The 14630-nt window shown below is 34.2% G+C and overlaps 2 protein-coding genes across 2 annotated transcripts; both read right to left on the reverse strand.

Moving 5' to 3' along the window:
- Positions 1-344: 344 nt before the first annotated feature.
- Positions 345-3619, reverse strand: LOC115715261 (uncharacterized). The gene is made up of 5 exons (XM_030644105.2): positions 2999-3619; positions 2620-2890; positions 2074-2232; positions 1673-1822; positions 345-772 (listed from the first exon to the last, which is right to left on the reverse strand). The coding sequence occupies exons 1-5, from the start codon at positions 3046-3048 to the stop codon at positions 662-664; spliced, it is 741 nt and encodes a 246-aa protein (XP_030499965.1). The 5' UTR covers positions 3049-3619; the 3' UTR covers positions 345-661.
- Positions 3620-4517: 898 nt separating this feature from the next.
- Positions 4518-8297, reverse strand: LOC115714641 (cinnamoyl-CoA reductase 1). Its single transcript, XM_030643389.2, has 3 exons — positions 7333-8297; positions 6744-7093; positions 4518-4793 (listed from the first exon to the last, which is right to left on the reverse strand). Exons 1-3 carry the CDS (start codon positions 7816-7818, stop codon positions 4628-4630), a joined length of 1002 nt encoding a protein of 333 aa, XP_030499249.2. The 5' UTR covers positions 7819-8297; the 3' UTR covers positions 4518-4627.
- Between the last annotated feature and the right edge of the window lie 6333 nt (positions 8298-14630).

The following is a 14630-nucleotide window of genomic DNA, read 5'->3' on the forward strand; positions in this document are numbered from 1 at the left end:
TGTATAAGCTTTTTGTGATGTTTCCAAGTTTCGAAAATTCAAGTGTTAAAAAGAAAATCAAATACGAGAAAATTACATTCTATACCCTTTTTATATTGTCTTCTTTTATTTATACTTTCTTTTTTAAAGTATATCATTTTTACCTCTTTTTTTTAACATTGTACCAATTTTGCCCTTATCACTTCAAGATACTTTCCATGTGAGTCTCTTATGTCAAGGATATTTTGGGTACAATACATATAAAAAGAGGTATGTTTCAATTAAATATAAAACTAGAGGTAAATTTAATTAATTAATTAATACAAGTAGTATTTTTCAACTTACCTCATCAAATACTATGTCAATTTACTTGAAGAAAAAAAAGGAGCTAGTTTCGACATTGAAAAATAACAAAGATTTCGTGTAATTTACAGTTGGTATCACTTGGCCCTCAGAGGAGAGACAGTTTCCACATCATATATAGATATGTGTGTCATTTATCAAACCATATCATTAATTTGGTTAAAAACCAAAACCTTATGACATTTTCTAACTCTACTGAAAAAAAAAAAAAAAAAAAAAAAACTTATAATTGGTATACTCACTTTAAGAATATATTAACCACTTCATATATTTTTTTTTGTAGCATCAGGAATTTATAACATAAGAGCTTAATTGATATTTAATTGGGCAGAGTAGCTTGTGCCAATTTCCTAAGATTCTCAATTATCATAACCAGTTTGTTGTTTAACCGATTGACAAAGCACTTGGGAAGCCATCCTGCTGGATCTAGCTGTTCAATAAACACAAGCAAAAGATATTAGCTTTGACTCGTTCAATTTTTTTATTTATTTATTTATTTTGACAAAGACTTGTTCAAATTTGTTTGTGTCAACTGTAGTCTGTTTTAAATTTTGTTTGGTAATTTTTCAGCCAAAGAAATATATTTAATATCATTTAACAGAAAAAAAATAATAACAATAAAAAGAAAAAAAATATTAGGTTTTTGGGATTTTTTATTTTTACAATTTTAAATTATTATTTTTTTTATTTTTATGTCATAAAAATTCCTATAGCAATTAACGGAATCTAAATTGGAACTAAAGAATCCATATAAAAAACTGAGTAACCGTAACTAAAAGTTAAAAAATAATACTTGAAATCATTCTCCTACATTTTTTTTAATAATAATAAAAATAAAAGAAAAAAAAAATACTACTTTTCAATACTAAATGCTTATCCCATGAAAGTAGTATTCAACCTCAGTCATGAGCTGAGCTGAGTCAAACCACTCTAATAATGAGTTCGGCCATTCCCAATCTATCTCAACTATACTAATAATTAGACATTGCTATTTGACATTTAACTGTCCAACACTCCTTAATAGCTACACTTATATGATCATTTATAACTAGTTAGCAATTTTTAATATTATTCATTAAATTAAAATAAATGAGATTTAATATTAATTACTCTCTTGTTTTGCTTGGACCTTTAAGGTTCCCTTCCATTTCTATAATAATAATAATAATAATAATAATAATAATGAAATACTTTCTAGGTATAGCATAATGAAATTTTTCAGTCAGCACAAAATAATAGAAATTGAACAAAACTGGATGATGCTATAAATTGGATCATATTAAATGAATAATGAATGACAAGTATTATAACAAGTAGCTAGTTGTTTTACCTGTACAACATAGGTGACCATGCAAGAGTCATCACCTTCAAGCTGCTCCACAACCCACCCTGACTGCAGCAACAGTCCCCTGATTGCATTGTTTTGCTTTGGTTGCAACCCTGCCGCTATCTCCTTCGGCAGCGACGCAACTGCCACCACCTATACAAACATACATACACACATCTAAAAATATAAATATATTATTATGTAGCTATCGTAATTTCAAACGATGGATGTAATAACTTTTCTAATCCAAAACCAAATATGTTATTTTTATTATATTATTATTTTGTACAAGGATGACACAAGATTATGTATTAAGATGACTTTGAAGAAACGAGTGTTGAGTGTTTAGTTAAAGTAAATTTTAATTAGAGATTAATGTGAACAAAAATAAGTTAATTAGTTACCACGGTGCCATCTTCCATGGTTTCACGTCGTTCGTACACAATGAATTCTCTGTTTCTAAACAGTGGCTTAGCACTATCACCAAACCTGAGACGAATTATGCTTAAGTTTTCTTCCAGGTCCTTAATGTACTTGGCTTCTACCAAGTCAGAGTCCCATTGCTGCAGGTTTCAATAGAGAAAACATCAAAAAAGAAATAAAAATAAATAAATAATAATAATGGAAGTACTACTACCCAGAACCACAAACTTGCCGGCTTCCTTCCACGAAACCACAAAAGTTAAAAATAAATTGTCTTTTTCAAGCAAGACAGCCTTAAGAATAATCAAAGACTAAATAACAACTAGTAGACAACTTTCTTATTTTGTGATGTTTTCCAAAGTAGCTAGCTAGCATAAGTAAACTAGTTGTTTCAGTTGGAAAGTCTTGTTGTTCCAACTTGCCAGGGGATCAACAGAAATGAAAGAACTTTTAGATCAAAATTAATATGCTCTCATGCATGCATATATAGTTGATATGACCAATAATCATAGAACAAAAAATCTCACCTTTGCAGCATCAATGGCGTTTGCAACAGTGATGAACTGCTGAGGTGAAAGAGATTTAAGCAGCCAACGGCTGCGAAAGGCATGAAGAGATCCAGACCGGCGCTTAGATATCTCAACTCCATTCTCGACCGTAAGAACCTTCCATCCATCGCTGCCAGTGGCGCCATTGATCCCGACAACTCTGTTCGAGTCGGAAGCAGAAAGCAACTCTTGTATGCAGCTCTCACTCGCAAAGTGAACGTATCTTTTCAACGAGTCCTCACTTATGGACCTTTTTCCCAAACCATAAAAACAAAAATTATAATCAGAACCCAATTCACAAAGATATGCATACGACTGTATAGACAGAGTTTCATTATTTAATTACTACTCTACTCACCATGATCGGCTGCAAGGTGTTACGGTACTACTGCTCATCTTTTGTGGCATCTGGTAACAGTGTTCTTAGTTTCGGATGTCCGTACTTTTTAGATACAGGTGATGATCGGGATTGGGATAAAGAGTGTATTATATTTGTGTATTTGTTTTGCGTACACACATATATACAGGACAATATATATAATATATGATATATAAAAATGTTAAAAGAGACTAGTTCAAAGAGTAGCTGAGGAAGAAGTGTAGAATAATATGAAGTGGGCCGAAGCCATTGATGCACATGCAGTGGCAGAAGAACCTACATGATTGGAACTGCACGTCTGCCTGTCTCTCTCCTCTCTCTCTCACATAGGAAAAGATAGATTCTTTTGGAGCCAAAGGGCAACAAGAACAAGAGGTATGGAAGGTGGAGCACATGGAGTGTTTGGAGATTTTCAGAAATACAAAGAAAAAATAAAAATAAAAGTTTAAGAGGGAGAGAGAGAGATATGAGATAAGGACTAAAAACAAAAGCCAAACCAAAAGAAAAAGTTCAAGAGAGAGCTTTAAGTAACTTTGGAATGTCTTTTTTTTTCTTAATGATTTCTACATTCATGGATGAAAAATACCGAAGAGTAACATGTTAGGTAACAAATGATCGTAAGTGCCAAAATATTGTAATTTTTTTAAAAGGGTATTAAAAAAAGAAACATATATAGAACTAAATTTAGATTCTTCACATCGATTTTTGATTTTTTTTGTTTTACTGAATATAAATTCTGATCTAATAACTTGTCGTTATTGTTGGTTTATGACTGCATGATTAATATACTATGAATTAGATCAATCATAATAATGTTGTGTAACTAATGATATTAACACGAGTCAAAAATCTCTTTTATCCTGCCATTGTTTTCGAGTGGACAAAAGAGGTCTACCCAAACAAGCTCACAAGAAGGACCCCAAATCACGTGCTTAGAAGAAGTCATTAGGCTTGGCCACTAGAAAACACCCCAAGATGGCCAAGTGTGTCTAAATTTCATTGCTTTTAAAGGGCGGTGGACCTAATTCTGTAAAGGCAGTTCGGAATACTTATTCACCATTTCTATTTGTCTTTAGGCATCAATTTCGTATTTTTAATACACAAACCAAATTAGCCTATTTGTTTAGTACTCATTAATTTTGGAGCCTTTCTGTGTAAAGTTCACATGCTTAACGAATATACATGTGTAGTAGTTATAGATAGTAAAGAAATTTGATCAACAAACTGATAATGATACAATACAAGAAAATCATGTTAGTGGTAATGTGTGCACAGGTGAAAAGTAACATAATCGTTTGGTTTCATACGAACACGTGGTTTACATTAATGCATGGAAATGGCCAACATAAATTATCCATCAATACATGACCTTGTAATACTAGATAATGAATGACATGTAGTGTGTGTAGTATTTAGGATGCTAAATGCTACCATTTAAAGAAAAATAATAAAAAGGAATCAAAAGTATAAAGTAACTTTAAGAACAAAGAAAGAAATATAAAGGGTGAAAATTCAATAATTATAGCCATAACTTTATTAACACTCATTATTACTGCCAACTAATAAGTCTAAAGAAAGCATAAGAGGGAAAGGCACAGCAAAACCCAACTAAGAGATTGTGGTGTTTACTGTACATAATAAGCCCTTAGTTTGTAGGCTCACCACTGTGTCCCTTACAGCATCTTCTACAGGGGTAAATACTAGACCCAAATCTATTAGCCTCTTTGCTGCATCTTTGCAATCCTTTAAGCCTGGTTGGGTTTCATCAGTAAACCTGCAAGTGGATGCAAGTAAAGACATAATAACTGTTTTTAAACCCAAATAATTCAAGAAAAACCCTGCTGTTTTAAAAATGTATTTTTGGATCCATATGATGAAGTTGTATTATGCAGAGAGTTAGACAAAAACTGAATACAATAAATTATGCATGTATATAATATTGTATACGGTCCAAATAACTGTACTGACAGAAGTTCCAAAACTGATAATACCAATGATAACTTCTACTTTGTTTTTAATGTATAGTACTGTATGTCTTTGGTACCTTCAAATTTAGACCTCCAGCTTGTCCTGTTCCCTTGTTACATGCCTTGCCAGCTAAGTTTTCTCTAATTTGCCTAGAAGATTTTTAAAATCTAAAACTTTTGCTAGTAAAATCTACGATATATTGAGGATTGGAAGCATTGTTTTTTTTTTTCCCTTGAAATCAATAGGGCATCACTAGAAAGTTAAAGAAGTACTCTTGTGATTATTGAAAATCATTATGGAAAAACAATGTCATGATATATACATATTATATAAATTATTTATATCCATATTATGATTGTTATGTTGGGACCTTCAAAAGGGCCCATCAAAATTAAGTAGATGGACAATTAGTGTAGAGAGTCTGCAATCTAGGAGGCAAAAACTCATGGGATCTTTAAACTAGTTGAATGAGTCATTTCAAGATCTACATGTAGTTCTCTGATTCAGGTAACTATGATGTGTAAATATTTTACCTTATCGATGGTCAAATCAACCACAGGATGCCAACTAGTTGAATTTTGTAACTCCAGTTCTATGTGCACTAAAAAATTTGTGTCATATTTTTAATTACTATCTATAGATATTTTTTATATTTTCCTATGGCTAAATAATAATTCTAATTTTTGTTCACATGACGGTTTATAATTTAATTAAGTTACTGATTTTTCATAATTTTTTAGAAAATTCTGAATGTTTGGTGTGATTTTATCGAAAGAAAGAAAAAAAAAAACTTGTGTGTATTCATACCTCATTATTCATGTGTGAGTAATTTTTTGTGTTTATATTATACTTGTGTGTCTCAAATGCTATGTTTGGTGTAATTGTTTTGACCAATAATATTCAAAATATTTGTAAGTCAGCAAAATTAATCTACTCAATTCAAATCCTTCGAAGGAAATGCAATCATAATAAGGACCAAAAATGTAATAAGTGAAGCCACCATCATTGAGTTAACAAAAACTAAACAATGATGGTGGGATTGGGCGGCATCATTTATATATGAATAAAGATCATAAAGATTTTCATTCATTGTGAAGACATAATGGAACTTTAAAACCCACCGGTGCACCACATGAAGTGCGATCATCACAGTCACCTGGTATAATCATACCTCAGAATGGAGAGTGGACCTCAAACTATTTATGTGCCACAATAAATCTCCAACTTGCTTTTTCAAGAAGACTAGACTACAAGTTTATTTACTAATTTAGTTGGAACCCAAGTCTCAAAGTTTGGGAGGTCAGTTTATCCATGTTGTAAGTGCTTAGGCAAGTGGAATATATGGCAGAGTTGGAGTCCAATTTCCACGCATCCACATTTTTTTTTCTTTTTTACTTCCTACTGTAGCGAAGAGTGTATAAGAATCATCAATTCATTCTTAGACTACAAGGCAGGATTGTCATTCCTCTCATCTACATAATTAACTTAAGATTTTGGAAATTGAAGTACCAAAATGATATCATAACTTTCCCTTAAACACCCCCACCACCCCCATCATTATTACATCTTTTTAAGGCTCATCAACAGCCAATGGTGACAAAATAGATTCAAGTTTCAGCAACTTCATGATAGAAACGCACGTGGACTAGCATGAAATACACTACAGTACCAGCTAGTTGGTATATCATTCATTAACAGAGCACAGCAGCACATACTAAAACTTCCACACAAAATTTGGGCAGCAGAAGAAACTAACCTGTGAACAGGAAACTGAGGGAAGAGTTTGGAGACACTCTGGGCGAAATCACGGAATTGAAAGATACCATTGGTGCATAGGTATCTACCAGAAGCCTCAGGCGTCTCGAAGAGCAGAACTTGTGCCTTAGCCACATCTCGAACATGAACAGCTCCAAGCCAGTGATACTCTTGAGTGTCTTTTGAGCCCTGCAGCAACTGAACCAACACTGCACAGCTTGCGTTCAGATTCGGCTGCAGCAATGGGCCTAGGCACGTGGCCGGGTGGATCGCCACCACGTCCATACCGTGCTCCTGCGAGAATTTCCACGCTGCTTTCTCTGCCAGCGTCTTCGATACCGGATACCATTTCTGAAAAAGATAAGAAGAAAGGGCTCAACCCATCAACAATGTAGGTTAATATAAAATAATGTTTCTGAAAACTCTACACAAAAACGATATCAGACCTTAATAAGAGCCACCCTTTAAGAAGAAGAAAAAAGAAAGACATTGATTTTGTCGAAGACTTAACAATTGAGTCGAAGAAGAAAATAGTGAATAACTGAATAAATCATTAAAAGAAAGAAGCTAAAATTGAAGAAACCAAACACCTGACGCGACTTGCAGTAGTCGAGATCGGTCCAGGAAGACTCGTCAAAGGGCTTCTCAGAAGGCCAAGATGGATTAGGAACCATGGCTGATATTGAAGACGTGATAACCACGCGCTTCACATTGGCGTCCAACGCCGCTCGCAGGACATTGATTGTGCCCTGTACAGCGGGTTTGAGGAGATCAGCATCAGGGTCACGTGGGTCTTCGAGGGTACAAGGGGATGCCACGTGGAATACGCCTGAGCAGCCGCGCACGGCTGCGGAGATGGCATCGGAATCTAGAAGATCAACTGGGAAGATTCTGAGGCTGTCTGCGGCGGCGCCGGGGAGAGAGAAGAGGTGGGACGCATCGGAGCCGGGAAATGTGGTGGCGTGGATTTGGGAGTAGCCGTGTTGGAGAAGGGTTTTGACGAGCCATGAGCCGATGAAACCGTTTGCTCCGGTGACACAGACGGCGGGCCTCTCCTGCTTAGGGTCGATTGGCATTGGATCACTCAAAAGTGTGAACTTGATGACGTGGATTGTTATCTGATGTGATCAAAGATTTTTTATTTTTTTTTTAGTAAAAACTGTTATTATTAAAAATGAGCTATTAATAACAAGAGGTAGATTGGAGAGGGTTTCTCCTAACTAAATATCTTCCTCCAATCTAAAAGCAAATCTAACTAAAGCATGGGGAGCATCTCTTTTAATATGAGATACTTTTACTCTACAAAAGAGAATAAACCATAAGTAATATCATCTTTTTTTTTTTGAGAAAAAGCGTTTATATCCATAAGTAATATCATCTACTAAATTATGAAAATGTATTATAAATCTAGTAGAAGACATGTGATTAATAGTGATTGCAACGAAAAGGGAATCTGTCTCAATGGAATTTATTTGTAGCTGGTGCTCAGTTGCCCATTTCACACTATAGAACATAGCAGCAGCCTCCATTTCTTTGGGAGAAAAACATCCACGGATAGGCTTAGAAAAATCAGTAATGATAGAGCCTTAGTGGTCAAAGATGAGAGCTCCAACACCTATGAAAGCACCTGCTTGATTGATGTGATCAAAAATTAATACTACATAATTGAAGGATTTTTTGAAAACTATAAATGTTTTTGTAAGTTAGTTCTCAAATTTTATTTTTTTTTGGATAAATTAGTTCTTAAATTATATAAAAGGGAAATTTACATGTGGCACCTTAATTCACATTAATTCACATGTAATTTACAAATTTAACGTTGATTTTCTCAATTAGAAATAATAGCTTGTGATTTAACGTTTATATATAATATTGATGACGTTTTCCTTAAATCACGTGAGATTTCTTTCATTCTAGTACATATTACTTCAATTATTCACACACTATTTATTAAAAGTATTTTAAACAACATAACACAATCTAAAAATGAATATATACTTTTAAAAGTAACTTATCAAAAAATTAAGGTAGTGTTTGGTAAAAATGAATATATACTTTTAATCAGTTTTCTGTTTTTAAAAGTGGAAAAGTAAAAATATTTTTCAAAAACATGTTCTATAAAACTGTTTTTACTTTTCAATTTTATAATTAGAAATCAAAATTTTAAAAACAAAAAAAAATCACTTTCAATATTTTTTTAAACAGTTTTTTTTTCTTAATCAATCTTTTGATTACAACCAGACCCGGACCCAAATTCCCTCCCCACGGCCTTGGCGCTGAACCCGGCTTCTGACTTGAACCCGAATCCGACCCTGGACCTAGACCCGACTTAAATAAAATCAAAAAATAAAAATAAAAACGAACTTTATAGAACACACTTTTGTTTCTATTTTTGAAATTGAAAAACAAAAGTGGTTAGAGAACGCATTTTTGTTTTTCAAAAATAATTTTTTTTTAAAAAAAAAATTTTACTTTCATTTTGTGATTAAAAAATTAAAAAACATAAGTGTTGCCAAACGACACCTAAATGTTTCATATATGGGATATTTTTATTTTAAAGTGGATCATTTTTAAATAGTAACCAATTGGTATCTTATCGACATCTCATAACCAATTGGTCTTAAAAATATGCATTATTTATATAAAAAAATATATATATTATATTATACTATATGTCAACTATAAGCTTCTACAATAAACTTAGTTACCAAAATATATCTTAAATAATATTATGAAATCATAATATAATTTTTAATTAACAGTTACTAATTTAGATATTTACAAATCTCGCTAATAAATTATGTAAGTTATTTTATTTTATTGTAACACATTAGTTTCTCAAATAAATTTGAAAGTAACACAAATGTTGCTAAAAAGAAGAAAGTAATGTGAAAGATTCTTAAACAACATAATATAATTTAAAAATAAACATGTAATTCTAAAAGTAACTAAATAAAAAAGTAACCAAAATGTATATGAAATCATTTTTATGTAGATATTTTCATGAAAAGATAATTCATTGGTATCTTATTGATCTTTTAAGTAACTAAAATGTTGTCTTTTTATGCAAAAAAAAAAAGTAAAAATATATATCTTTTTTTTTATATATAAAAAGTAACTTATGTTAGAAATACTGTAAAACTTAATTTAGCCCAAGAGAATCAAACAATAAGATTAAGGAATAGCGGAAGCGTACCGGAGTCCATAGAATCGATTTTGTAATGACCTTTAATTGGTATGATCTTCCAATTTGCATCAAAACCTTTCTCTGTAGTTTTTCTCCTGGTGATGGGGATACAAGAGTGAAAAGATATGATGCAAATGGGGACCATTACCCGTTATATTACCAACAGACAAACCTGTTGGCAATATTTTTGACTATTTCTATTTGGCCCCTCATCAATATAGAAATTGTCCTTATGGTATCCACATATTAAAATCATAACAATCATGCCCTTAAGTCATAAACTTTATTCCAAAATAGACCACATAAATTTGACTTATTTATTTGATGACCCAACACACATTTTATATATACAATTGTGACCCCAATAAATTCTAACAATCTCCCACTGGGTCACATATGTATACATATAAATGTGTTAACCTTATTGAGCTCATAACTTTGTCATCATAACCATAGGCATGTGCAATCTCGTCCATTAACTATATCAACATAGGATCAAAGCGATTTTCGTTGTATCAATCACAACTAAACCCATCAATGGTCACATACATCAATATAGCCAAATGACATAGATCAATCATGATAATGTGGTATGAAAATTACATGCATGGTGATCTATTCATGTCAATTTTCAATTGGTCCTACTTTACTTTATGGAGATCAAAACTTTAGCTTAAATGTACAAAGTGAAATAAACTGAATAACATAATTTCTGATCAGAAAAATATCCAAATACACATGTTTCATAAAATAAATAAAACACACTAAAGACAAACTCCCACTGAATCTAGATATCTTCATAATCTAAAACACCCATACGAGCAGTGTGCTCATGAAAGACCTTGGGTGGCAAACCCTTAGTAAGGGGGTCTGCAATCATGGAGTTTGTACCTAAGTGTTCTATACAAATCTGTCTACTTTGTACCCTTTCTTTTACAACAAGGAACTTGATGTCAATGTGTTTTGACTTCGTCGAACTCCTATTGTTGTTGGAATACAATACAGCTGATTTATTGTCACAATACAACTTAAGTGGTCTTTCAATTCCATCCACAATGCGCAGCCCAGTGACAAAGTTTTTCAGCCATATACCATGGTTGGATGCCTCATAACACGCAACAAATTCTGCTGCCATGGTGGATGAAGCTATGAGTGTTTGTTTTGCACTCCTCCATGATATAGCTCCACCACCTAACAGATATATGTAGCCTGAAGTAGATCTCCTACTATCTTGGCATCCCGCAAAGTCAGAGTCAGAGTATCCAATGATCTCAAAGTGATCTGACCTCCTATATGTGAGCATGTACTCTCTTGTTCTCTTCAAATATCTCATAACCTTTTTGGCTGCTTTCCAGTGATCAATTCCTGGATTGCTTAAGTATCTGCCTAACACTCCAACAATGTACGCTATATCCGGACGCGTACAAACTTGAGCATACATTAGACTCCCAACAGCCGAAGCGTAGGGAATCTTTTGCATTTCTTGAATTTCAAGGCTTCCTTTAGGGCATTGTTTAAGACAAAATTTGTCTCCTTTAACGACAGGGGTATCACCTGGTCTACAATCTTGCATGCCAAACCGTTTGAGTACTTTATCGATATAGCTCTTTTGTGATAATCCAAGAATACCCCGAGAACGGTCTCGATGTATTTGAATTCCTAAAACAAAAGAGGCGTCACCAAGATCTTTCATCTCAAAATTCTTCGATAGAAATCTCTTGGTTTCGTGCAATAAGCCTATATCATTAGTGGCAAGCAATATGTCATCGACATATAGAACCAGAAATATACACTTACTCCCACTAAACTTATGATACACACAATCATCAACAGCATTCATCTCAAAACCAAATAAGAGAACCACTTGATGAAATTTGTGGTACCATTGACGGGAAGCTTGCTTGAGTCCATAGATGGATTTTTTTAATTTGCAAACCATTTTCTTTGGGTCACCAACCACAAAGTTTTCTGGTTGCTCCATATAAATTGTCTCATCAATGTCGCCATTGAGAAACGCTGTTTTAACATCCATCTGATGTAACTCAAGATCAAAGTGAGCAACAAGTGCCATTATTATCCTGAAAGAGTCTTTCAATGAAACTGGAGAGAAAGTCTCTTTATAATCAATGCCTTCTTTCTGAGTATAGCCTTTTGCTACAAGACGTGCCTTAAACCTCACCACATTACCATTTTCATCCCTCTTGGTTTTAAATATCCATTTACAACCAATTGGTTTTACACCTTCTGGTAATGGGACAACTTCCCAAACTTTATTGTCTTGCATAGACTTATTCTCTTCATTCATGGCATCATTCCACTTTTGAGAGTTAGAACTTTTCATGGCCTGATGAAAGTTGATTGGATCATCTTCCATCATTCCAATGCCATCCTCATGTTCTTGAAGATACACTATGTATTCATCTGGATTAATAGCATTTCTTCTTTCTCTAGTGGACCGTCGCAAAGGCACTTGTTCTTGAGGTTGTTGAGTTTGTACCTCTGGGGTTTGATTGACTATGTTTGGTTGCTCTTGATCTAAAACTTGATCAATATTAGGAATGGAATCCTGAATATTGTCAAAAGCAACTATTGGAATAGGAATCAACTCATCTTCAAGAGAAGTGGGTGATTCTAAATCCTCCTCAAAACAAAATCTTTAACCGTATTTCTCCCCCAAACTCAATATCCTCAAAGAACTTTGCAGTTCCCGTTTCAAATATATTTTTTACTTTGGGATCATAAAACTTGAAACCCCTGGATCGTTCAGAATATCCAATAAAGTAGCTGCTCACAGTTTTGGGTTCCAGCTTCTTTTCATTTGGCCTATAAGGCCTAGCCTCAGCTGGACATCCCCAAACATGAAAGTGCTTAAGACTGGGCTTTCGCCCTGTCCAAAGCTCATAAGGTGTTTTTGCAGCTGCTTTGGTTGGTACCCTATTCAAAATGTAGGCTGCTGTCTTAAGTGCCTCTCCCCAGAGTGATTCTGGTAAGGTTGAATGACTGATCATACTCCTTACCATATCTTTAAGAGTACGGTTTCGTCTTTCAGCAACACCATTCATGCTAGGAGATCCTGGCATAGTGTACTGTGGGACAATTCCACACTCCTCTAGATATCTGGCAAAAGGTCCTGGACGTTGTTCACCTGAGCCGTCATATCTACCATAGTACTCACCACCACGGTCAGACCTGACTTGCTTTATTCTTTTGCTAAGTTGATTCTCAACTTCAGCCTTAAAAGATTTGAACACGTCCAACACTTGAGACTTTTCATGAAGTAGAAATAGGTACGCATATCTTGAGTAATCATCTATGAATGATACAAAATATCGTTGACCATTCCAAGAAGGTGTAGGAAATGGCCCACAAATATCTGTATGTATCAACTCTAAGACATCTATAGCTCTTTTCGCACCTAATTTCTTTGTTTTGGTCTGTTTGCCTTTGATGCATTCAATACAAACATCAAAGTCTGAAAAATCAATTGAATCTAAAATTCCATCAGACACAAGTCGCTCAACTCTATTTCTAGAGATGTGACCTAACCGTTTGTCCCATAAGGAACTTGATTTTTCATTATCCATTTTACGCTTAGTACCACGTGATTCAACATTCAAGGTTTCATTATAAGAAGCAACAGTGTCAAGCCAATATAAGTTGTCATAAACCATAAGTGAACCAGTTCCAACATTATTTGAATTAATAGATAAACTAAAGCAATTGTTTCCAAATGAACAACAATAACCCAATTTGTCCAAACAAGAAACAGAAACTAAATTCCGTCTAAAAGACGGTACAACAAAAGTATCTATTAAGTCCAAATAGTAACCAGTACTTAACAACAACCTAAAATGCCCTATTGCTTCCACATTTACCGACTTGCCATCTCCCACATAAATGCTTCTTTCAGCATCATTTGGCTTTCGGTAACTCAGGCAACCCTGCATAGAAACACTGATGTTAGTAGTAGCACCGGAATCTAACCACCAAGTGTTTCTTGGTACTGAAGCTAAATTTACCTCAGAACAGACCAAAGTAAGAAATGTACCTTTCTTTGCTCGCCATGCAATATACTTAGCACATTCCTTCTTCATGTGTCCTTTCATGTTGCAAAAGAAACAACCATTATCACTGTTGGTTTGAGTTTGTTTCTTATGTGCAAGACCTTTATCCTTAGCAACCTCATTCTTTCTTTTCTTGCCCTTATCCTTAGAGGTGCTTGCCAAATGAGCACTTTCAGTCTTCTCTTGCTTCAATCTTTCTTCCTCTTGAACACAAAATGAAATAAGCTCATTAAGAGTCCACTTCTCCCTTTGGCAGTTGTAACTGACCTTAAATTGACTGAATTGTGGAGGAAGAGAGATAAGCACTAAATGCACAAGCAAGTCATCCGAAAGCTCAAGCTTTAGTGCCTTCAACTTTGAAGCAAGGTGAGACATTTCCATAATGTACTCCCTTATATTTTCCTTGCCCTTAAACTTCATGGAAATAAGTTTCTTTAAAAGAGTACTTGTTTCCGCCTTATCGCTTTTTGCAAAGCGCTTCTCAATTTCAGCAAGGAAAGTTGTGGCATCGGTGACCTCCTCGGACACCGCACCCCTAAAAGCCTCAGGTATGCCGCGCTTAATGATCATAAGACTCATGCGGTTTGAACGGTCCCACTTCTCATAAATTCTCCTTTGCTCGGAGGTACTAGTATCC

The sequence above is a fragment of the Cannabis sativa genome, chromosome 4, assembly GCF_029168945.1.
Source record: "Cannabis sativa cultivar Pink pepper isolate KNU-18-1 chromosome 4, ASM2916894v1, whole genome shotgun sequence".
In the NCBI taxonomy this organism is placed as follows: Eukaryota; Viridiplantae; Streptophyta; class Magnoliopsida; order Rosales; family Cannabaceae; genus Cannabis; species Cannabis sativa.

Coding starts and splice junctions, on each gene's coding strand:
- LOC115715261 (XM_030644105.2), bottom strand. CDS start 3,048: ATGCCACAAAAGATGAGCAGTAGTACCGTAACACCTTGCAGCCGATCA. Junction 2,891..2,998: donor ACACCTTGCAGCCGATCATG/GTGAGTAGAGTA, acceptor TTTGGGAAAAAG/GTCCATAAGTGAGGACTCGT. Junction 2,233..2,619: donor ACGCCATTGATGCTGCAAAG/GTGAGATTTTTT, acceptor TGAAACCTGCAG/CAATGGGACTCTGACTTGGT.
- LOC115714641 (XM_030643389.2), bottom strand. CDS start 7,818: ATGCCAATCGACCCTAAGCAGGAGAGGCCCGCCGTCTGTGTCACCGGA. Junction 7,094..7,332: donor ACTACTGCAAGTCGCGTCAG/GTGTTTGGTTTC, acceptor TATCTTTTTCAG/AAATGGTATCCGGTATCGAA. Junction 4,794..6,743: donor CCTCAGTTTCCTGTTCACAG/GTTAGTTTCTTC, acceptor ATCCACTTGCAG/GTTTACTGATGAAACCCAAC.